At 44.9% G+C, this 24,968-nt stretch overlaps 2 protein-coding genes across 2 annotated transcripts; both read right to left on the bottom strand.

Annotated features, from left to right (window-relative positions):
• Nucleotides 1–1,326: 1,326 nt before the first annotated feature.
• LOC109572162 (cationic amino acid transporter 3-like) lies at nt 1,327–6,602 on the bottom strand. The gene is made up of 11 exons (XM_019978735.2): nt 6,230–6,602; nt 5,520–5,678; nt 4,064–4,241; nt 3,761–3,873; nt 3,368–3,590; nt 3,069–3,217; nt 2,850–2,952; nt 2,482–2,666; nt 2,116–2,282; nt 1,728–1,836; nt 1,327–1,561 (listed from the first exon to the last, which is right to left on the bottom strand). Exons 1-11 carry the CDS (start codon nt 6,600–6,602, stop codon nt 1,440–1,442), a joined length of 1,881 nt encoding a protein of 626 aa, XP_019834294.2. The 3' UTR covers nt 1,327–1,439.
• Nucleotides 6,603–17,390: 10,788 nt separating this feature from the next.
• LOC109572080 (cationic amino acid transporter 3-like) lies at nt 17,391–24,928 on the bottom strand. The gene is given in 11 exon segments (XM_070770249.1): nt 17,391–17,494; nt 17,661–17,769; nt 18,039–18,205; nt 18,402–18,586; nt 18,978–19,080; nt 19,182–19,312; nt 19,472–19,694; nt 19,865–19,977; nt 20,169–20,346; nt 22,129–22,287; nt 22,846–24,928. Coding segments are annotated over 11 exon segments (1,941 nt in total). The 5' UTR covers nt 23,315–24,928.
• Between the last annotated feature and the right edge of the window lie 40 nt (nt 24,929–24,968).

Raw genomic sequence — 24,968 nt, 5'->3', positions numbered from 1 at the left:
TCTTCTGCTGCAGATCATGGGCTCCAGGGAATGCAGGCTTCAGGAGTTACGGCTCCCAGGTTCTAGAGTGCAGGCTCTGTAGCTGTGGCACAGGCTTAGTTGCCCCATGGCAAGTGGGATGTTCCTGGACCAGGGATCAAATCTGTGTCTCCTGCATTGACAGGTAGATTCTTAACTGCTGGACCATTGGCGAAGTCCCATCTTCCATCTAGTTGTATATCATCTCATGAGTTTTCTACTCCATTTCTTTTTTTAAAAAATAATTTTATTTATTTGTTTATTTATGACTGTTCTGGGCCTTTTCTGTAGCTGCAGTGCACATGCTTCTCATTGTGGTGGTTTTTCTTGTTTCAAAGCTCAGATTCTAGGGCATGCAGGCTTCAGGAGTTGCAACTCATGGGCAGTAGAGCACAGGCTCAGTAGTTGTGGCCCAGGGGCTTAGTTGCTCCATGGCATGTGGGATCTTGCGAGATCGGGGATCAAACCTGTGTCTCCTGCATTGGCAGGCAGATTCTTTACCACTGAGCTACCAGGGAAGCCTGCTACTCAGTTTCCTGACTTTCATCCCTCCTTCACTCTATTTCAGTTGCTCAGTCCCACAACCAATCCTCTACTTCATTATAACCACTGTCTTCATTGTTCATAATCTCCATTTCAAGCATTCTGTCCTGCAACAGCTTAAACTTGTCTTTTCAGTTTCACTTCCTATTTTTCAGTTCCACCCAACATTTATCAACATACCCTTGACCCACCTCTGTCAGTGCCGATTTTTTCCCCAGTTAAGAATTTTTCCTAATTAACTCTACTGTGCAGCTCTAAGAGTCTGAGACAGAAAAGTCAAGAAAAATGATTATTTTCACTATTGACACTATATCTCAATAACGCCAGAGGAAAGGCATGAATGAGCATATCCCTTTGTCATTATGAAAGGATCCACTTTATCTGTTATCACTCTCTTTTCCTTAAGGTCAGCTTTGTCCGATATTGACCCAGCCCTGCTAGCTTTCTCGTGTTACTGTTTCCACAGTGTATCTGTTCTTTTCGTTTTACTTCCAATATATTTGTGTCCTAATATTTCAAGTGCAATACTGGACACATATACTGTTACCTGAATTTCCTTCCCATATGGGAGTCCCTGGTGTTTTTACCAGAAAGAGGCAGGCGGGGGAGCTTCTTATGTGCAGGTGAGTGTATTATTTCTTCTTCTGGTTGCTGCTTACATTGTAGTTTTTTGTGAAAATTCATCTTGCTGCACTTGACAAAATTTTTAAAAATTTATTTAAAATTTATGCAATGTTACAGTCACTGTGTCCACAAACAATAAAATACAGGGCTCTAAGTGCATCTGCCTTCACAGTCCATAGAGGCTCACGGTGCCCCTTGAAACAGAAGATCCTCCAGTGCATGGAGGGATTCTGCACAGCATCTACTTCCTGTGGTTAAGATGGCTCAGCATCAGGGATGTTTTTGTCAAGAGTCTGGGAGGTGGAGGCTGGTGGCTGTTGATGATTGTTCCCTGCCAGGCTGTGTCGGATCCCGTATCCAAAGTATATGACAAATCCTAGTAGAGAAACGAGACAATGAGAAGGAAAATTAGGCCTTCTCCTCACTTACAAATGCAAGATGGGCTCCTGCTATGGTGTCTGACACAATATAGGGAAGAAATGGTAGAAACATGGGTGAGTTCAGCCACTCAAGAGGTCTCTTTATCCCAGAAAGTCACTTACCAACTGCATTCCAGACACCAAACTGGGTCCAAGTCCTATGGGTTATCAGCATCATCAGGTAAATGTTCACAAAGATGCTCACAAGTGGGAGGACAGGCAGAGCAGGGACCTGTAGGGAAAGTCAGCTCATGCTGAACACACCCAACACACCCTAGACATTTGAAAGGGAGACCCTACTCCACATGGGTGAGATGATTCTAGTCCTTTTCAGGCTGTATGTTCAGTGCCTACTGAGATTGTATGTAAAGCACTGAGTGTGGATCAGGGAAGTGTCTGTTTGTTTTAGCAACTTCTCTTCTTCTCTGGGCCAGCAGAGGATGTTTAAATCTCAAAGCCTGCAGACTTCATTTATTCAATATGGATGCTTCTGGTATGTAAGGTCACCTACCTTGAAGTAAAGAGCAGTGGGGTCCTGGGGCTGCCTCCAGATGATGACCGTGACCCCAGTGATGAGCAGCAGCAGCAGCACAGCAACTGTTGTGAGCCCGGGGTCTCCAGAGAACACCTGGCTGGGCCACTGGGCCAGGATCAGGCCCAGGATGGTCAGCAGGAGAACTGCAAGGGTCAAGGAGGAGGAGAACAGGCTGGATTCCAGAAGACAAAGATGTCAGGACCTCGGGTCACACCCCTCCCCAGGCTGCCCACGTCAGGAAGGGCCATCATATCTCCAAGATGTCTCAATAGGCAAAGACACAGAATTCCCCTCTATCTTGCCAATTTCAGAATATGACCTAAGAGAAATCCCACAGCTCACCAAGCAGTAAGGTGCATCCATAGATAATCCGGCCAGACTCCTGGGTGGGGAAGGTGTTGATAGGATACCACACAGTCTTCAGGATGTTTGAGGTTCCTGCTTCAGGTATAGTTTCTAAAGGACTTGCTTCACATTCTGAAATATCAATTTCTTCCTTCCTGCTTAAATTCTGTTCTGGTTGGTACCTGAATTGGAGGTATTATGCTAAGAGTGGCCCATACTCATCCAACATCACACAGACTATTCCACATCTGTCCTACCTTAAGCACAGAAGGACATATAGAAAGCAGCATGAATGCACAAGATGGGTACTGTCCCATCAGCCCCCACAAGTCCAAGACCCCAGTCAAGGTGCAGTGGAGTCTCACCTGAGAACAAGCACAGAGAAAGCCACCAGGGAGTAAACAAGCAGATTCCCAATTGACATGAGGTTCAGAAGGTCACTGAACTTGAAGAGCAATGCCAAGAGCCCTAGAATGAAGGCAAAACAAGTTGGTGGAGGGGGGAGATGGTGGAGGGGGTGAGAAACTGGAGGAAGTACTCAAGCTAAAGAAATTGATTAAAGAAGGAGTGGGTTTGTTATTCACCTGCAAGACTTCCAGAAGACATGATGGCCATGATGGGGGTTCTCGTGCGAGCAAAGACTTTCCAAGGACTGGCAAGTCCTTGGAAAAGGAGCCCACCATGTGCCATATCCTTGATCACCTCGGGTATGGGGAAGAAGATGTCCTGGAGTCTGGAAGGGAAAACAGGAACATGAGGACAGACCAGGGCATCTGCTCTCTGGTCTACAAGGTGTAAGGTGTCTTTATCTCTTGTCTCTCAATCCTAAGGGCTGGGAACCTGACCATCTGACAGTAGGTGGGGAGAAAACCATGACACTGACCTGAATGTAAGAGCACAGAGGGTGGTAACAGCCACAACATATCTGGCAACGTCCCAGCCAATGTAGAGAAAAGCCTGTGGCAAGGGGCTCTCAGGGTGAATCAGGTAGTAGGGCACCATGAGGGTGAGCGCGGCTGAGACTCCAAAGTGTGCCAGAAAGCAGATGAAGATCGTGATCAAGATGCTCCAGGGGATGGAACGACGAGGGTTTAGGGCTTCTTCCCCTGCAACAGTGATGGAGGTACCATGTCAGGAAAGCATACTGGGATGAAAGCACAAAATCCCTCTCCTTCTTGTACCGTAAAAATAAGCCTAACCTTCTACCCACCCCTGTGCCCAAGGGGCAGCCCAATCTGTCCCAAACCCCTGATGGGACACACAATGACCATGTTACCTTTAGTGACAATGGCATCAAAACCAACAAGTGCATAGAAACATGTAGCTGCTCCATGGAGAATTCCATCAAGGCCAAATGGCACAAATCCTCCAAAACCCAGAGGACCCAAGCTATGGTGAGAGAAGGAATGAGGGAGAACATGGGTGAGGTGTGCTCAACCATTTCTACTGGAATCCTCAGTTAATACCACAAGTCCTGGGCTCCAGACTCCCAATATTTGGATCCATCAGCCCTGGTCTCTTAGTCCCAGCTCTGCACCCTCAGCCCATGCATTACTAAGGTCAAGAGCACCACCCTAACCTAGAAATGCCACCCGATCCAGGTGTGATGGATGTGTAGTCCTGTTCTGTGAGCTTCCAGTTGTGCAGATCTCCCTTGAAGAAGCCAGAGAGCATGATGAAGATGAGAACCAAGACGTTGATGCCTGTGTACACTTTGGTTATCAGGGCTGACTGGCGAGCTCCCAGCGCAAGGGCCCCTGTGGGAAGATGGAACATGAGACATCCAAAATAACTAAATCTATAGAGACAGAACACAGACTGGTGGTTAACAGGGGCTGGGAGTTGTGGGACTGGGGCAGATGGATGGACAGTGACTGCTCAGCGGGTGCAGGGTTTCCTTTGTTGTGATGAACATATTTGGAACTACATGGAGGTGATGGTTGTGTAATGTTGTGAATGTACTAAGTGTCACGGAATTGTATACTTTAAGGTGGTTAATTTCTTAGTGTGGCCATCATCTCACAATATACACATTGAACACCTTAATCTTATATAGTGTTGTATGTCAATTATATCTCAATAAAATTGAGGAAAAATAGTAAAATTGTTAGTTTTATGCTATGTGAGCTATCTCCCAACTAAAATCACATCTTTAGTCTTAAAACAGCAGAAGGAACTTGTCCAAGTAAATGATTCCAAGCTGGGCTTGATTTTGTGCCCCAAGGGACATTTACCAATGTCTGGAGACAAATATTGAATTGTCACGGTTTGGGAGACAGACATAACTGGTGTCTAGTGAGGAAAGCCTGGAATGATACTTATCTGACAATGATAAAAATTAAGAAAATCCTACAGTTCAAAGAGCCAACTCTTTGGAAAAGACCCTGATGCTGGGAAAGATTGAAGGCAAAAGGAGAAGAGGGTGGCAGAAGATGAGATGGTTAGATAGCATCACTGACTCAATGGACATGAGTTTGAGCAAAACTCCAGGAGATAGTGGAGGACAGAGGAGCCTGGCTTGTTGCAGTCCATGAGGTTGCCAAGACTCGAACATTACCTAGGGACTGAACAACAATAACAATGGACAACACAGCCCCCAACACCAAAGGATATTCCAGCCTAGGCGGTCAGTATTGCCAAGGATGGGAAACAACAGTCTATGTCTTGCCTTCCTCTCTCTCATATCCAGACCTTTCTTGGAGGATGGGTTGTGCGTGTGTGCTCAGATGCTGAATTGTGTCCAACTCTTTGTGATCCCATGGACCATAGATGGCCAGGTTTCTCTGTCCATGGGGTTTTCCAGGCAAGAATACTGGAGTGGGTTGCCATTTCCTCCTCCAGAGGGTCTTCCCCACCTAGGGATCGAACATGCGACTCCTGTATAGACAACAGTTTCTTTACCACTGAGTCACCAGGGAGGCCATACCCGAGACCCTTCTTCTCAGTCCTAATCCCCCACTATTCTGCCACCCCAAGCCTTTCCCACCCCAGTCCCCCCTCCACACCCCACTCTTCTCACCCTAACTCTGTCTCACCTGTGAACAGCAGCACCATAGCCAGGGCAACAAAGTCTGGGTACGTGGCTAGGTAGTCAGGCATGTACTGAAAAAAAGTTTTCTGTAATGCCTGAGAGATGTGGTTCCCAATCAGGCTGTCAAAGGTGGAGCTCCAGGCCTTGGCCACACTTGCACTGGCTGCAGGAGCAGAAGAAGGAACAGTCATTGGTCACATGAATTGAATCACTTCGTGCACCATGGTATGTATTTTGGGGAGGAAAAATACAAAACACCAAATCTCAAAGAGTTTCTTTTCATGAGATGAGAAGAGTAGACCCAGGTGACTCCAAAATAGGTCAACAATTTAATATTAGAGTGAGACATCAATGTTATGCAAGAAAACAGGGAAGAGGGAACAAGAGGTCTGGGAGATAAAGGACTAAAAATTTAAATTCAGTGCTAATGGAAACTCCATGAAGTCAACAGCTGAGCAGAGACTTCAATATGGTGAGGGGATGAGCCTATGGAATATGCCTCCTTCTCACCCACTCCCCACAGTTTCCTTTCCTCTGGAGGAGGGAAGGGAGAGAGAGAGAGCTGAGTAGAATGAAGTTGTGGAGTTTCCCTGACACTATTACTCTCCTCACCTCACTAAGTGGATGACAAAATGCTCATGAATGACTGAAGACCAAATCCCCACTCCAAATTTCTGGTCTCAACCCCCACATCCTGTCCAGCCATCATCTCACCAACGATATAGGACAGTATGAAGTTCCAGCCAGCGATGAAGGCCCACAGTTCTCCCACACTGATGTAGCTGTAGCGATACACAGAACCGGTCCACAATATCCGTGTCCCAATCTCAGCATAGCAGAGTCCAGACAACACAGAAGACAGGGCAGCCACCAAGAAGGAGATGATGATCGCTGGTCCAGCAACAAACAGGGCCACTTCTCCAACCACGATATACACACCAACCCCCAGGGTGCTGCCCACACCCAAGACCACCAGGTGGAGGATGTTCAGATGACGGGTCACGGGAATCTCAGACCTCTGTCTGGGCTTCAGTGGCTGTCTGCGGACCAGCTTCTGACCACACTGGCGGGGATCCTGACACCGCATCCTAGGTGGAATTGAGGAGCTGTGATCTGCTGAGAAAGGAAGATGCCAAGCCATGAAGAATGTCCATTCACTCTTGGCCCCAGGAGTCCAATTCCATGGAGCAATGGAGTGATGGGGGGCAGGTGGTGGAAGGACACTTGGGGCAAGTTCTCCATCTCTGAGCATTGGTTTCTTCAAACATAAAGAAGCCTTTTAACAAGTTTCAAATTACTGGAAGGGACTTCCCTGGTGGCCCAGTGTTTAAGAATCTACCTGCCAACTCAGGGGACACAGGTTCAATCCGTGGTCCAGGAAGATTCCACATGCTGAGGGGCAATTAAACCGGGGCACCACGACTACTGAGCCTGTGCTCTAGAGCCTGTGCTCCACAACTAGAGGAGCCACTGGGATGAGAAGCCCATGCACCAGAACTAAAGAGTAGTCCCCACTCACCACAAGTGGAGAAAGCCTGCTCACAAAAATAAAGACCCAGTGCAGCCATTAATTAATTGTTTTTTTTTAAGTTACTGGAAAGGTTGTTTAAAGAGAAGTGAGGTAGAGTGGATTATGTCTCCCCTGCAATTGTGCGCCTTTGTAAGATGGGTAGTTTTGAGCTGAAGGCAATAAAGACCCAGCAAACTCAGAAGCTTCTTGCCCCTCCCCCCCAACCCTTAACTGCTCAAAATAATGTAGTTTAGGAGGAGAGTTATTACCAGAGATAAATTTTTATCTCAGAAAGACTTGTCTGCATTGCACAGCAAACTTTTGTTCACCAAGCATTTGCTCTTCCCATCTTTCCTGTAGGTTTTCTTCCCCTTGAAGCCCCAGATCCCTACTCCCTTCTCTTTAGCTCAGGGGAGTGTATAAGCCTTAACTGCCTGACTGTCACCATGGCTTAGAGTTTTTATTGGACTCCAATACATAGCAAATTAAACTTGTTCATCTGACTTTTGCTGACTTAATTATTAGACTGGGCAAAGAACCTGGAAGGAAAAGCTTCCTGCCCCACAGAAGCAAAAGTTTCCAACATAAAACCTGGCACAGCAACTGCTTAATTGGCATGAGTCGAATGGATGAAGAGGCTGATCTTTGGATTGAAATCAACCATCCCTGTTGGTTCAAATCCAGCTATACTACATACTAGCTTGTCTTATTTTGCACAAACTATGTACAATCTTTGTCTTCTTTTCCTGTATAAAACAGTGAAGAATATTGTCATTGTTTACTCCCTTCCTAGATCTGAGTGAGGTGACTCTTTTAGGAACTTGCTGATCAGAGTGCTCAGACTCCATACATTTCTTCACCAAAGATTCTGAAACCTGGTAGATTTCTGTTTCATTACTTGCAGAGGGAAATGGAATAGGATCTCTGCTCTGAGGCAGAAGGAGATGGAATCTATAGGAGGCACAGACTCTAGCCCAGCTCAGTTAAAGCACCAAACCTGAGTGGTCTCCCAAGTGCCTGCAGGGAGTGGGGGACTAACCTTCATTCTGAATCAGAAATGACAGGACTCTGTTTCCTGCTCCTTTGGGGCATGAAATGTCTCCTCACTATATGGCTCTGTAGGACTTCCACCCCTGACACTCTGAAGTCCAAGTTTATCATTTTCGTTAAGAGCAAGCATTCAAAGAGCTAGGCAGCTGATCAGAATTTTGGCTCCATGATCACACTTATGCCTTTGAACAAATCATATATTTCTCCAGACCTATGTTTCTTTCTATTCAAATGCTCTCTACTGAAACCTTGTGCACTGTGAGTAGGAGTGTAAAATGCTGCAGTTGCTGTAGATAAAATATGGTGGTTCCTCAGAAAATTAAAAGTGGAATTACCATATAATCCAGCTAATTTCACTTATGGGTATACACCCAAAGGAACTGAAAATAAGGTCCCAAAGAGAAATTTGTACACCCACATTCACAGCAACATTATTTACAAAAGCTGAAAGATGGAAGTAGCCCCAATGTCCATTCATGAAGAAATAGATATATGCAATGTAGTCTGTACTACCAGTGGTATAGTATTCAGCCTTAAAAAATCAAGAAATTCTGACACAAGCTGCAACATGGAGAACCTTGAGGACACTATGCTAAGTAACACAAGCCAGTAACAAGGAGACAAATATTATATGATTTCACTTCAATGAATTACATGGAGTTGTCAAATTATAGAGATAAAAAGTTCTGAATCATGGTTCTCCAGGGGCTGGAATGAAGGGGGAAATGGGGTGTTAAATGGGGGCACACTTTCAGTTTTACAGGATAAAAGAGCTATGGAGATTGGTTGCATAACAACGTAAATAAAAAATGGATGAGAATCCTACAGCCCTTCTCCCCCTACCCCCTATTCCTCTACCTGCCTTTTGTCTGTAGAACAATTTTAACCACAGAATAACAGAGAAGTGAAAAAATGCAGAAACCAAGGAAAGTAAACAAAGAGGACAAAATAATAATTGTTTAGTCACTAAGCAAAGTCAAGGACCTTTACTTCCTTCTCATGGTCAATAGATCATATTCTGAGCCATATTCTGTGAGCTATCTTATAGGTACTGAAACCCCAGGGTGGAGACGTTAACTACAGGATGACCAGACTGTAGCCATGACATAACCTGCCAAAATTCTGAGATCTGTTCTCAAAAAATGGGAACAAATCAACCCTGGAACTAAAGATTAACTGTACTCAAAACAATCAGGATGATGCTGGTCGGGCCACCCCATAACCAATTTCAGGATGTTGGTCAGAGTTGACTGTGTTGTTTCTGAACGTATCTCCCCTCCTCCATCTATACACCCTTCAGTTCAGTTCAGTTCAGCTGCTCAGTCGTGTCCAACTCTTTGCAACCCCATGAATCGCAGCACGCCAGACATCCCTGTCCATTACCAACTCCCGGAGTCCACCCAAATCCATGTCCATCGAGTTGGTGATGCCATCCAGTCATCTCATCCTCTGTCGTCCCCTTCTCCTCCTGCCCCCAATCCCTCCCAGCATCAGGGTCTTTTCCAATGAGTCAACTCTTTGCATGAGGTGGCCAAAGTACTGGAGTTTCAGCTTTAGCATCATTCCTTCCAAAGAAATCCCAGGGCTGATCTCCTTCAGAATGGACTGGTTGAATCTTCTTGCAGTCCAAGGGACTCTCAAGAGTCTTCTCCAACACCACAGTTCAAAAGCATCAATTCTTTGGCGCTCAGCTTTCTTCACAGTCCAACTCTCACATCCATACATGACCACTGGAAAAACCATAGCCTTGACTAAACAGACCTTTGTTGGCAAAGTAATGTCTCTGCTTTTGAATATGCTGTCTAGGCTGGTCATAACTTTCCTTCCAAGGAGTAAGCGTCTTTTAATTTCATGGCTGCAATCACCATCTGCAGTGATTTTGGAGCCCCCCAAAATAAAGTCTGACACTGTTTCCACTGTTTCCCCATCTATTTCCCATGAAGTGATGGGACCAGATGCCATGATCTTCGTTTTCTGAATGTTGAGCTTTAAGCCAACTTTTTCACTCTCCTCCTTCACTTTCATCAAAAGGCTTTTTAGTTCCTCTTAGCTTTCTGCCATATACCCTTACTTGCCTTTAAAACCCTTGCCCACTGATGGTCAGTTGGGGAGTCAGCCTTTGGACTTTCTCCCCTCCCTGTCCCCCTACTCCAGTTGTCAGCTGCCAGAATAAAGCAAACTCTCCTTTCTACCAACTTATCCTCTTGACTATTAACTATTAGCTTTTGAGTGGCAAGCAGTTTTGACAGCCAATAGACTTAATAGTATGGAACTGTACACTTAAAGAAGGTTGGAATAGCAAATTTTATGTTATGTGTATTTTACCACCATTTTAAAAAATTGCTGCCCAATGATAAATAATAGAGCTGGCTTCACAGGCTTGCTGGGTGTAATAAACCCCAAGTGATTTATAGACTATAATCACCATAGTCTTCCCAAGGAATCTGCAAATGTTCAAGTCCCAGATGGAGAATCAGAAAACACAGAGATCCCACAGTATAAAGGGGACTGAATCCAGGGGTCCACATATCATAAACTCTACGTAAGTGTAATCTTTATTGTTTGAACACCACTCAACAAACACATCTAGAGACTCCAGACACTAATGCAGTCTCCCCCACACCACCTCGTCACACACACACACACACACACAAACTGAGTTCTCATTTCCTTCTGCTTTCGTCTGTAAAATGGGTCTCTCTGCCCTGGCTGGAGCCGGACTGACCCCCTGCACTCTGGGGTTGCCGAGGTCTCTTTGGGAGGATGTGAACTCAGCGCCCAGTATGCCACAGAAGAGGGTGACCCAAGACTTACTGGATCCTAGGAGCAGAGTGTGGAGCACTGGGTCAGTCAGGGAGGCTGAGGTTAAGGCGTGCGGGGCTGGAGCAGAGACACCTCCAAGAACCGAAGCGGGGAGTCCCGAGCACAGAAGACAGTCCTTACCCCTGGGTTGTTGGGGTGGAGATGGGGCTGGGCGGGCGGGGAGCATCTGTGTGTTGTTATCAGCTCTTGACTCTTCTGTGGTTACCATCGGGGGAAGTTCTGAGACGTTTTTTAAAATATTATTATTATGGTAAAATACGTATAACATAAACTTTACCATTAACTGTTTTTAAGTGTTCAGTTCAGTTGTGTTAAGTGCATTCACATTTTGTGCAACCGAACGCTAAGACTGTTTTCATCTTGCAAGACTTCAACTCTGTACCCATTCAACAATTCCCCTTTCTCCTCCACCAGTTCATGTCAATCACCATCCTACTGTCTGTTTCTGTTAATCTGACAACACTAAGTCCCTTTTCTAAGTGGGATCATAGAATGCTTGCCGTTTCCTGTCAGGCTTATTTCACATAATAAAATGTCCACAAGTTTCCTCCATGTTGTAGCATGTGTTGGAATTTTCTTCCTTTTCAATGCTGAAGAATACTCTACTGTTTGTGTCTACCACATTGGCTTATCCATTTGTCGGTCAGTGGGCACCTGGGTTGCTTTCATGTTCTAGTTTTGTGAATAATGCTGCTATGAAAATGAGTGTACAAATACTTCTTCCAGAATGTGCTTTCAGTTCTTTTGGGTATAGCCTCAGAAGTAGAATAGCTGGATCCTATGGTTCTAAGATTTTTATCTGTTCCCAATGGAGAAAACATTCACATACTGAGGAATGGGGAAGTCATTTTGGTTTACACATGGTTCAGCCTAAACTTTGTGTGAACTAAACCCTCACAGCTCATCTGCTTTAACCATTGAGGTAAACAGTGTCTGTTTTGAAGATAAGGATGGGTAACTCCCTTCTCATGGCATCTATATTAACATCCCCTCCAAGATAAAATTCCCTTCCCAGGCACCAGAGAGCAGAGAGCTGCTGTCTAACTGTTTATGTACTAAGTCTGTCTCTCTTGAGACCTTGAAGGAGTACACCCTGCCGTGTTGATGTGTATTCTTTGTTTGGATGAGGTGTAAGATGATGCTGGAAACCATGCTTCAGCAGAGCATTTTCTCAGAGCTCTCTGAGAGGCTGCCTTTCCAACTATAGTCCTCAGTTTCGTTCAAATTAAACTTTTTTCTGTCCCTATTGATAGTTTCTGTGGGCACAAATTTATTTGATTATCAAGAACCCTGAAAAGTTGGGGCTTTAAAACCAGGGACTGAACTCTCATTTTCCTCACTCCCAGTTTTATTTACACTACTTGGCTTTCCACAGTCTGCATGTGACCTGAGATACTCAATTGTGGGGAACTCTTAAACCCAGCTTGGCACCAATCAGGAGTTTGTTGTTGTTGCATTCAGTTGCTAAGTGTGTCAGACTCTTTGCAACCCAATAGACTGCAGGGCACCAGGCTCCTCTGTCCTCCATTATCTCCCTGAGTTTGCTCAAATTCATGTTCATTGAGTCGGTGATGTTATCTAACCATCTCATCCTCTGTCGCCCCCTTCTCCTTTTGCCTTCAATCTGTTCCAGCATCAGGGTCTTTTCCAGTGAGTCAGTTCGTCTCATCAGGTGGCCAAAATATTGGAGCTTAAGCTTCAGCATAAGTCCTTCCGATGAGTATTCAGGGTTGATTTCCTTGAGGATGAACTGGTTTGATCTCATTTGCAGTCCAAGTGACTCTCAAGAGTCTTCTCCAGCACCACAATATGAAAGCATCAATTCTTCAGTGCTCAGCCTTCTTTATGGTCCAACTCTCACATTTGTATATGACTACTGGAAAAACCATAGCTCATAGATTAGACCTAGCTTTAAACTCTCATTTTCCTTTTCAATTAGCTTCACAAATATTTTTTTTCCCAAGTGAATACCATGCATTCCCCTCGATAACAACTTCTAAATAAAATTTTCTCTGTTTGGGAGCATGTAAAATATTATATGTACATGTGATTATTTTATCACATATCTCATCAAATATAGTTGAACACTTTCTGTATTCCAGACACTATTTTGGCTGCTGGGAAGAAAACAGTATCAAAAGTGTGATGGGCTGAATGCATCTCCCTGCTCTCAAATTCATATGTTGAAGTCCTAATCCCCAGGAACCACAGAATGTGACTGTATTAGTCATTGGGCCTGAAAGGCGTCATTAAACTTAAATAAGGTCACTAGAGTGGGTCCTAACTCAGTGTGACTGATGTCTTCATAAGAAGAGGATTAGAATGCAGGGAGTATACACAGAAACCAAGAGGTGAGAGATTTAGCAAATACAAATACAAGACGCCTACATGTAGTGAATTTTATAGAAACAGAGAACATTTTAAAATGTACATTTAATACATATATCTTAGATAGACACATAGTTTATGCATGTTGATTATACATATCTTACTATGTACAGATACAATCACAAATACAGCCATAACTTGGTTTTTTGTGCTTTCCAGATAATGGTTCTTTTCTTTCTTTCTTTTTTTTTTTTTCCCCACAAATTGAAGATTTGTGGCCACTGAAGTTAATATTTACCACATTTAAAAAAATATTTTAAAATCAAGGTATGTACATTATTTTTTTACAGAATGCTCTTGCACACTGAGTAGAGTGTAGTATGACATAACTTTTACATGCACAGGGAAACTAAAAAATTTGTATATGACTCCGTTTATTGCCAGTTCTTTTTATTGGGTTGTCTGGACTCAACCAGAAATATTTCCGAAGTATGCCTGTATGGGTCATAGTATTTGATTAATGAATGAAACTCCAGTTTGGGTCATATCACTTATTTTATTTTGATGATTGCACTGTGCTGCTTGTGGGATCTTAGTTCACCCATAAGGGACAGAACCCACAATCCCTGCAGTGGAAGCATGGAGCCCTAATGACCAGACCACCAGGGAATTCCCCATACCATTCAATAGTTACGAAAATGCACCATTTTCTTTCCTGGAGAATTATCCACATTCCCATTTCAGTTAATGGCGCTTTCAGTTGAAATGTGAATCTATCTGTCCTGTCCACTATGAGCTGGTGGTTGATCTGGAGGCTTGACTACATTGTGATTCAACTTTTCATTGAGTCTTGCCTATCACAGCACATGGAGTAGCACAGGATATCCGGTTGTCCCGGAAGTAAGGGAAGGATGATAATCAGGTGAGGTCAACCTCTTCCATCAAAGTTTTACCAACAGTTTCAGTCTCTGTTACTTGGATCCTACGCCTTTAATTTCATCACGGCTCTCAATTTGGTGACTTTCCTACTTCTGTTCAACCTCCTCCATCTATTTTAAAACTATACTTACTATTTTTCTTATTTGGCTGCTCCAGGTCTCAGCTGTGGCACCTGGGGTCCTTCATTGTGGCGTGAAGACTCTCCCTGCGGCAGGCAGGCTTCTCCCTAGCTGGGGTGGGCAGGCTCAGTCACCCCCTGGCATATGGGATCTTAGTTCCCTGACCAGGAACCAAACTCATGTCTTATGCATTGGAGGGTGGATTCTTAACCACTGGACCACTGGGGAAGTCCCCTGTTCCATCTAGTTTTAATTCATCTCATAACTTGCTACTCAGTTTCTTTTTTAAAATTATTATTTTATTTATTTATTATTGGCTGTTCTGGGTCTTTGTTGCTGCGTGGGCTTTTCTGTAGTTGTGATGAGCAGGGGCTCCTCTCTAGTTGTGGTGCACAGGCTCCTCATTGCAGTGGTTTCTTCTGCTGCAGATCATGGGCTCCAGGGAATGCAGGCTTCAGGAGTTACAGCTCCCAGGTTCTAGAGCACAGGCTCAGTAGTTGTGGCACAGGCTTAGTTGCCCCATGGCAAGTGGGATGTTCCTGTACCAGAGATCGAATCTGTGTCTCCTGCATTGACAGGTAGTTCTTAACTGCTGGACCACTGGCGAAGTCCCATTTTCCATCTAGTTTTATATCATCTCATGAGTTTTCTACTCCATTTCTTTTTTTAAAAAATAATTTTATTTATTTGTTTATTTATGACTGTTCTGGGCCTTTTCTGTAGCTGCAGTGCACATGCTTCTCATTGTGGTGGTTTTTCTTGTTTCAGAGCTCAGATTCTAGGGCATGCAGGCTTCAGGAGTTGCAACTCATGGGCAGTAGAGTACAAGCTCAGTAGTTGTGGCCCAGGGGCTTAGTTGCTCCATGGCATGTGGGATCTTGCCAGATCAGGGATCAAACCTGTGTCTCCCGTATTGGCAGGCACATTCTTTACCACTGTGCTGCCAGGGAAGCTCGCTACTCAGTTTCTTGACTTTCATCCCTCCTTCACTCTGTTTCAGTTGCTCAATCCCACAACCAATCCTCTACTTCATTATAACCGCTGTTTTCATTGTTCATAATCTCCATTTCAAGCATTCTGTCCTGCAACAGCTTAAACTTGTCTTTTCAGTTTCACTTCCTATTTTTCAGTTCCACCCAACATTTATCAACATATCCTTGACCCACCTCTGTCAGTGCAGATTTTTTTCCCCAGTTAAGAAGTTTTCCTAATTAACTCTACTGTGGAGCTCTAAGAGTCTGAGACAGAAAAGTCAAGAAAAATGATTATTTTCACTATTGACACTATATCTCAATAATGCCAGAGGAAAGGCATGAATGAGCATATCCCTTTGTCATTATGAAAGGATCCACATTATCTGTTATCACTCTCTTTTCCTTAAGGTCAGCTTTGTCTGATATTGTTTCAGCTATGCTAGCTTTCTCGTGTTACTGTTTGCACAGTGTATCTGTCCTTTTCGTTTTACTTCCAATATATTTGTGTTCTAATATTTCAAGTGCAATACTGGACACATATACTGTTACTTGAATTTCTTTCCCATATAGGAGCCCCTGGTGTTTTTACTGGAAAGAGGTAGGAGGGGGAGTTTCTTGCCTGCAGGTGAGTGTGTTTTATTTCTTCTTCTGATTGCTGCTTACATTGTAGTTTTTCTTTTTTTTTTTGATGTTTCTATGTATTTATTTATTTTTTGTTTGTTTGTTTTTTTAAATTTTATTTTATTTTTAAACTTTACAATATTGTATTAATTTTGCCAAATATAGAAATGAATCCGCCACAGGTATACCTGTGTTCCCCATCCTGAACCCTTCTCCCTCCTTCCTCCCCATACCCTCCCTCTGGGTCATTCCAGTGCACCAGGCCCAAGCATCCAGTATCGTGTATCGAACCTGGGCTGGCGACTCGTTTCATACATGATATTATACATGTTTCAATGCTATTCTCCCAAATCTCCCCACCCTCTCCCTCTCCCACAGAGTCCATAAGACTGATCTATACATCAGTGTCTGTTTTGCTGTCTCGTACATAGGGTTATTGTTACCATCTTTCTAAATTCCATATATATGCGTTAGTATACTGTATTGGTGTTTTTCTTTCTGGCTTACTTCACTCTGTATAATAGGTTCCAGTTTCATCCATCTCATTAGAACTAATTCAAATGTATTCTTTTTAATGGCTGAGTAATACTCCATTGTGTATATGTACCATGGCTTTCTTATCCATTCATCTGCTGATGGACATCTAGGTTGCTTCCATGTCCTTGCTATTATAAACGGTGCTGCAATGAACATTGGGGTACATGTGTCTCTTTCCCTTCTGGTTTCCTCGGTGTGTATGCCCAGCAGTGGGATTGCTGGATCATAAGGCAGTTCTATTTCCAGTTTTTTAAGGAATCTCCACACTGTTCTCCATAGTGGCTGTACTAGTTTGCATTCCCACCAACAGTGTAAGAGGGTTCCCTTTTCTCCACACCCTCTCCAGCATTTATTGCTTGTAGACTTTTGGATTGCAGCCATTCTGACTGGCGTGAAATGGTACCTCACAGTGGTTTTGATTTGCATTTCTCTGATAATGAGTGATGTTGATATTGGAAATAAAAGCAAAAATAAACAAATGGGACCTAATTAAACTTAAAAGCTTCTGCACAACAAAGGAAACTATAAGCAAGGTGAAAAGGCAGCCTTCAGAATGGGAGAAAATAATAGCAAATGAAGCAACAGACAAACAACTAATCTCAAAAATATACAAGCAACTCCTACAGCTCAACTCCAGAAAAATAAATGACCCAATCAAAAAATGGGCCAAAGAACTAAATAGACATTTCTCCAAAGAAGACATACAGATGGCTAACAAACACATGAAAAGATGCTCAACATTGTAGTTTTTTGTGAAAATTCATCTTGCTGCACTTGACAAAATTTTAAAAAGTTTATTTAAAATTTATGCAATATTACAGTCACTGTGTCCACGAACAATAAAATACAGGGCTCTAAGTGCATCTGCCTTCACAGTCCAAAGAGGCTCACGGTGCCCCTTGAAACAGAAGATCCTCCAGTGCATGGAGGGCTTCCACACAGCATCTATTTCCTGTGGTTAAGATGGCTCAGCATCAGGGATGTTTTTGTCAAGTCTGGGAGGTGGAGGCTGGTGGCTGTTGATGATTGTTCCCTGCCAGGCTGTGTCGGATCCCGTATCCAAAGTATATGAGAAATCCTAGTAGAGAAATGAGACAATGAGAAGGGAAAGTAGGGCTTCTTCTCACTTACAAATGCAAAATGGGCTCCTATCATGGCATCTGACACAGTTTAGGGGAGAGGTGGTAGGAACAGGATTGGGTTCAGTCACCCAAGAGGCCTCTTTATCCCAGAAAGCCACTTACCAATGGCATTCCAGATGCCAAATTGGGTCCAAGTCCTCGGGCTCATCAGCATCATCAGGTAAACGTTCACAAAGATGCTCACCAGTGGGAGGACAGGCAGAGCAGGGACCTGTGGGCAGAGTCAGTTAATTTCTGAACACACCCCAGATGTCTGAAAGGGAGATCCTACCCTACATGGGTGGGAAGACTCTGGTCCTTTTCAGGCTGTGCATTCAGTGCTTACAGAGATTGTGTATGTAAAGCACTGAGTGTGGATCAGGGAATGGTCTGTTTGTTTTAGCAACTTATATTGTTTGGGCCAGCAAAGGATATTTAGACTTTAAGCCTGCAGACTTCATTCATTCAAGGTGAAGAGTTTAGGCACATAAGGTCACCTACCTTGAAGTACTCAGGAGCTGGGTCCTTGGGCTGCCTCCAGATGATGACCATGACCCCAGTGATGAGCAGCAGCAGCAGCACAGCCACTGTTGTGAGCCCGGGGTCTCCAGAGAACACCTGGCTGGGTCACTGGGCCAGGATCACACTCAGGATGGTCAGCAGGAGAACTGCAAGGGTCAAGGTGGAGGACAACAGGCTGGACTCAAGAAGCCAAAGACGTCAGGTGGGTCACCCCACCACCCCCAGGCTGCCCACCTCACAAAGGGCCATCGTATCTCCAAGACTCCTCAACTGACAAGACGCACACTCCCACCACCTCCTGTCAGTCTCAGAATATGACCAAAGAGAAATTCCACTGCTCACCAAGCAGGGAGGTACATCCATAGACAATCTGGCCAGATTTCAGAGTGGGGATGGTGCTGGTAGGGAACCACAGAGTCTTCAGAATCCTTGAGGTTCTTGCTTCAGGTACAGGTTCTGAAGGACTTGCTTCAGGTTTTGAAATATCAATTTCCTCCTTCTTGCTTAAAGTCTGTTCTGGTTGGTACCTGAATTAGAGATATTAAGGCAGTGTTAATAGCAGCCCCTACTTATCCAACATTAGGCAGCCTGTTCTACCTCTCTCTTGCCTTAAGCATAGAAGGACATTTAGAAGGTGGCATGAAGACAGATTTAGAAGAAGACATTTAAAAGGTGTTTTCAATGTTGGAGGTCTGGGTTTGATTCCTGGGTTGGGAAGGTCCCTGGAGAAGGGAAAGTCTCCCCACTCCAGTATTCTGGTCTGGAGAATTCCATGGGCTGTATAGTCCATGGGGTCACAAAAAGTCAGACGTGACTGAGTGACTTTCATTCACTTCAATTTATGAAGGCAGAAGATGATGACCTCCCCATCAGTCCCCATGAGTCCAAGACCCCAGTCAAGATGCAGTGGAGTCTCACCTGAGGACAAGCACAGAGAAAGACACCAGGGAGTAAACAAGCAGATTCCCAATTGACATGAGGTCCACAAGGTCACTGAACTTGAAGAGCAATGCCAAGAGCCCTAGAATGAAGGCAAAACAAGATGGCGGAGGGAGGGAGAAACCGGAGGAAATACTCAAGCTAAGGAAGTTGATCAAAGAAGGAGTGGGTTTTGTTATCCACCTGCAATATTTCCAGAAGACATGATGGCCACGATGGGGGTTCTTGTATGAGCAAAGACACTGGCAAGGCCCCGGAAAAGGAGTCCATCACTTGCCATATCCCTGATCACCTGGGGTATGGGGAAGAAGATGCTCTGGAGCCCGGAAGGAAAAATAGGAACATGAGGACAGACTTGGGCATCTGCTCCCTGGTCTACAGGTGTAAGGTGTCTTTATCTCTTGTCTCTCAATCTCAAAGTGCTGGCAACCTGAGCATCTGACTGTAGATGGGGAGAAAACCATGACACTGACCTGGATATAAGAGCACAGAGGGTGGTAACAGCCACAACATATCTGGCAATGTCCCAGCCAATGTAGAGAAAAGCCTGTGGCAAGGGGCTCTCAGGGTGAATCAGGTAGTAGGGCACCATGAGGGTGAGCGCGGCTGAGACTCCAGAGTATGCCAGAAAGCAGATGAAGATCGTGATCAAGATGCTCCAGGGGATGGAACGACGAGGGTTTAGGGCTTCTTCCTCTGCAAAAGTGATGGAGGTACCATGTCAGGAAAGCATACTGGGATGAAAGCACAAAATCCCTCTCCTTCTTGTACCATGAAAATAAGCCTAACCTTCTACCCACCCCTGTGCCCAAGGGGCAGCCCAATCTGTCCCAAACCCCTGATGGGACACACAATGACCATGTTACCTTTAGTGACAATGACATCAAAACCAACAAGTGCATAGAAACATATCGCTGCTCCACGGAGAATTCCATCAAGGCCAAATGGCACAAATCCTCCAAAACCCAGAGGACCCAAGCTATGGTGAGAGAAGGAATGAGGAAGAACATGGGTGAGGTGTGTTCAACCATTTCTACTGGAATCCTCAGTTAATATCACAAGTCCTGGGCTCCAGACTCCCATCATTTGGATCCATCAGCCCTGGTCTCTTAGTCCCAGCTTTGCACCCTTCAGCCCATGCATTACTAAAGTCAAGGGCACCACCCTAACCTAGAGATGCCACCCGATCCAGGTGTGATGGATGTGTAGTCCTGTTCTGTGAGCTTCCAGTTGTGCAGGTCTCCCTTGAAGAAGCCAGAGAGCATGATGAAGATGAGAACCAAGACGTTGATGCCTGTGAACACTCTGGTAACCAGAAGTGATTCACGAGCTCCCAGAACAAGTGCCCCTGTGGGGAAAATGGAATATGAGATGTCCAACATAACAAAATCCATAGAGACAAAAAGCAGACCGGTGTTTACCAGGGGCTGGGGGTTGTGGGATTGGGACACATGGATGGACAGTGACTGCTCAGTGGGTGCAGGGTTTCCTTTGTTGTGATGGACATGTTTGGAACTACGTGGAGGTGATGGTTGTACAACGTTTTGAATGTGCTTAGTTCCACGGTATTGTATACTTTCAGAAGGTTAATTTTTTTTATTGTGGCAACCATCTCACAATATATACACCTAACACCTTAAACTTATACAATGTTGCATGTCAATTACATCTCAATAAAACTGAAGAAAGATACTAAAATGGTTAATTTTATGCTATGTGAATTATTTCCCAATTAAAAACACATCTTTGGTCTCAATACAGAGGAAGAAACACATCAAAGTGAATGATTCTCAATGGGGGTTGATTTTGTGCCCTAGGGATGTTTGCCAATGTCTGGATACATTCTGATTGTCATTGTCACTACTTGGGAGGTAGGCATAGTGTCTAGATAGGCATGGTATCTAGCGAGGAAAGTTCAGGAATGCTAAATATCTGGCAATGATAAAATTAAGAAAATATGACAATGCGAAGAGCCTACTCATTGGAAAAGACTCTGATGCTGGGAAAGATTGAGGGCAAAAGGAGGAGAGGGCAACAGAGGATGAGATGGTTGGAAGGCATCACTGACTCAATGGACATTAGTTTGAGTAAACTTTGGGAGATAGTGAAGGACAGGGAAGCCTGTAGTCCATGGAATCATAAAGAGTTGGACCTGACTTAGAAACTGACAAAAACAACAATAATGGACAGGACAGCCCCCAGTACTGAAGGCTGTTCCAGTCTAGAAGGTCAGTAGTGCCAAGAGTGGGAAACAACAGTCTATGCCTTGCCTTCCTGTCTCTCATACCCCAGACCCTTCTTGGTGGATGGATTATGCATATCTGCTCAGTTGCTCAGTTGTGTCCAACCCTTTGCAACCCCATGGACAGGCTCCTCTGTCCATGGATTTTCCCAGCAAGAATACTGGAGTGGGTTGCCATTTCCTCCTCCAGGGGATCCTCCTGACCCAGGGGTTGAAACTACGTCTCCTACATTGGCAAGTAGGTTCTTTACCACTGAGCTACCAGGGAAGCCATATCCCAGACCTTTATTCCAAGTCCTAATCTAGCATATTCAAAAGCAGAGACATTACTTTGCCAACAAAGGTCCGTCTAGTCAAGGCTATGGTTTTTCCAGTGGTCATGTATGGATGTGAGAGTTGGACAGTGAACAAAGCTGAGCGCCGAAGAACTGATGCTTTTGAACTGTGGTGTTGGAGAAGACTCTTGAGAGTCCCTTGGACTGCAGGGACATCCAACCAGTCCATTCTAAAGGAGATCAGTCCTGGGTGTTCATTGGAAGGACTGATGCTGAAGCTGAAACTCCAATACTTTGGCCACCTCATGCAAAGAGTTGACTCATTGGAAAAGACTCTGATGCTGGGAGGGATTGGGGGCAGGAGGAGAAGGGGACGACAGAGGATGAGATGGCTGGATGGCATCACCAACTCAATGGACATGGGTTTGGGTGGACTCCGGGAGTTGGTGATGGACAGGGAGGCCTGGCGTGCAGCAATTCATGGGGTCGCAAAGAGTCAGACACAACTGAACGGCTGAACTGAACTGAATCTCCCACGATTCTGCCACCCCAAGCCTTTCAGCTCCTCCACCACACCCCTCTCTTCCCATCCTAATTCTGACCCCTGTCTCACCTGTGAGTAGCAGCACCATGGCCAGGGCAATAAAGTCTGGGTACCAGGCCAGGTAGTCGGGCATGTACTGAGAGAAGGCTTTCCGTAATGCCTGAGAGATGTGGTTCCCGATCAGGCCATCAAAGGTGTAGCTCCAGGCCTTGGACACACTTGCAGTGGCTGCAGCAGGAGAAGAAACATTCAGTGACAAACATGAATTAAATCCTCTATGCACCATGGGATGTATTTAGGGAGGAAAATTGCAAAATGTCAAATGTCAAACAATTTCTTTTCATGAAGTGGGGAGGGTAGCCCAGATGATTCACAAAATAGGTCAATTATTAAGTATTTTAGTGGGAGATCAATGTTATGCAAGAAAACAGGGAAGAGGGAACAAGAGGTCTGGGAGATAAGGATTAAAATTTTAAATCCAGTGCTAATGGAAACTCCATGAAGGCAAAAGCAGAGCAGAGACTTCAGTATGGTGAGGGGATGAGCCTGTGGGCCATGCCTCCCTCTCACCCACTCCCCACGGTTCCCTTTCCTCTGGGTTCTTGGTCCATGATTTAAGGAAAGTAGGGGAGAGCTGAGTAGGATGAAGCTGTGGAGTTTTCCTGACACTATTACTCTCCTCGCCTCACAAAGTGGATGACAAAATGCTCATGAATGACTGAAGATCAAATCCCACTCCTAGTTTCCCGGTCTTCAACCCCACACCCTCTTCATCCATCATCTCACCAAAGACATAGGACAGTATGAGGTTCCAGCCAGCGATGAAAGCCCACAGTTCTCCCAAGCTGATGTAGCTATAATGATATGCAGAACTGGTCCACTTTATCCGTGTCCCAAACTCGGCATAGCAGAGCCCAGACAACACAGAAGACAGGGCGGCCACCAAGAAGGGGACAATGATCACTGGTCCAGCGACAAACAGGGCCACCTCTCCAACCACAATGTACACGCCAACCCCCAGGGTGCTGCCCACACCCAAGACCACCAGGTGGAAGATGTTCAGATGATGAAACAAAAAAATCACAGGCTCTTTCCTGGGCTTCAGTGGCTGCCTGCGGATCAGCTTCTGACCACACTGACGGGGATCCTGACACCTCATCCTAGGTGGAGTTGAGGAGCTGTGATCTGCTGAGAAAGGAAGACACCAAGCCAGGAAGAATGTCCATTCACTCTTGGCCCCAGGAGTCCAATTCATGGATCAATGGAGTGATGGGGGGGCAGATGGTGAAAGGACATTTGGGGTAAGTTCTCCATTTCTGAGCGTTGGTTTCTTCAAACATAAAGAAGCCTTCTAACATGTTTCAAAGTTACTGGAAGGGACTTCCCTGGTGGCACAGTGTTTAAGAATCTACCTGCCAATGCAGGGGACATGGGTTCAATCCCTGGCCCAGGAAGATTCCACATGCCGAGGGGCAACTAAACCAGTGCACCATGACTACTGAGCCTGTGCTCTGGACCCTGTGAGCCTCAACTACTGAGCCTCTGTGCCTTGAGCCCATCCTCTGCAACAGGAGAAGTCACCACAATGAGAAGCCTGCGCACCAAAACTAGAGAGTTCTGCTTGCCACAATTAGAGAAAGCCTACACGCAGCAACAAGGCCGCCACACAGTCACTAATTTTTAATTACTTTTTAAAAGTTAGTGGAAAGGTGGAGTGGATTGCATCTCCCCCAAATTGTGCCCCTTTGGAATATGGATAGTTTTGAGCTGAAGGCAATGAAGACCCAGCAGACCCAAACTCCTTGCCACTCCCCTTAACTGCTCAAAATAATGTAGTTTAGGGGCCTATGCCTAGAGGAGAGCTATTACCAGAGATACATTTTTATCTCAGAAAGACTTGCCTGCATGGAATAGCAAACATTTGTTCACTAAGTGTTGGCTCTTCCCTTCTTTCCTGTGGGTTCTCTTCCTCTTGTTTGAAGCCCTGGGTTCCTGCCTATACTTCTTCCTTCACTCAGTGGAGTGTATAAGCCTCAACTGCCTGACTGTCTTTGTGCCTTAGAGTTTTTATTGGGTTCCAATACATAGCAAATTAAACTTGTTCATCTGACTTATGTCAACTTGATTATTACACTGGGCAAAGAGCCTGGTAAGAAAAGGTTTCTGCCCCACAGAAACAAAAGCCACCAACACAGAACTTGGCTCAGTAGATGCTTACTTGGTATGAGTTGAATGGATGAAGATAGTGATTTTTGTATTGAATTCAACCAGCTCTTCTGGTTCAAATCGACCTACAGTACTACTTACTAGCTTATGGGATCCCCTGGTAGCTCAGCTGATAAAGAATCTGCCTACAATGCAGGAGATACCAGTTCAACTTCTGGGTCAGGAAGATCCCCTGGCAGAGGGATAGGCTACCCACTCCAGTATTCTTGGTCTTCTCTAGTGGCTCAGACAGTAAAGAATCTGCCTGCAATGTAGGAGACCTGGGTTTAATCCCTGGGTTGGGAAGATCCCCTGGAGGATGAAATGGCAACCCACTCCAATATTCTGGCCTGAAGAATCCCCATGGACAGAGTAGCCTGGCAGACTCCAGTGCATGGGGTTGCAAAGAGCTGGACACGACTGAGCGACTAAGCATACACACACACACATTAGTTCATCTGATTTAATATAGCTCACCACAGTCTTCCCAAGGAAACTGCAAATGTTCAAGTCCCAGATGAAGGACCAGAAAATACGGAGATCCCACAGTATAGAGGAGACTGAATCCAGGGGTCCACATATCATAAACTCTATGTAAGTGTAATGTTTATTGTTTGAGCATCACTCAACAAACACATCTAGAGACTCCAGACACTAATGCAATCTCCCCCACACCACCTCTTCACACACGCACGCACACACAC

This window comes from Bos indicus, chromosome 18 (assembly GCF_029378745.1).
Source record: "Bos indicus isolate NIAB-ARS_2022 breed Sahiwal x Tharparkar chromosome 18, NIAB-ARS_B.indTharparkar_mat_pri_1.0, whole genome shotgun sequence".
NCBI classification, from domain to species: Eukaryota; Metazoa; Chordata; class Mammalia; order Artiodactyla; family Bovidae; genus Bos; species Bos indicus.
This window is presented reverse-complemented; position numbering and strand designations above follow the sequence as displayed.

What these genes read in the sequence shown, in the direction of transcription:
- LOC109572162 (XM_019978735.2), bottom strand. Translation starts at nt 6,602, where the DNA reads ATGCGGTGTCAGGATCCCCGCCAGTGTGGTCAGAAGCTGGTCCGCAGA. An exon ending in CATACTGTCCTATATCGTTG is followed by an intron (nt 5,679 to 6,229) that starts GTGAGATGATGG and finishes CTGCTCCTGCAG; the next exon opens with CCAGTGCAAGTGTGGCCAAG. An exon ending in GTCTTCTGGAAGTCTTGCAG is followed by an intron (nt 2,953 to 3,068) that starts GTGAATAACAAA and finishes CCTTCATTCTAG; the next exon opens with GGCTCTTGGCATTGCTCTTC.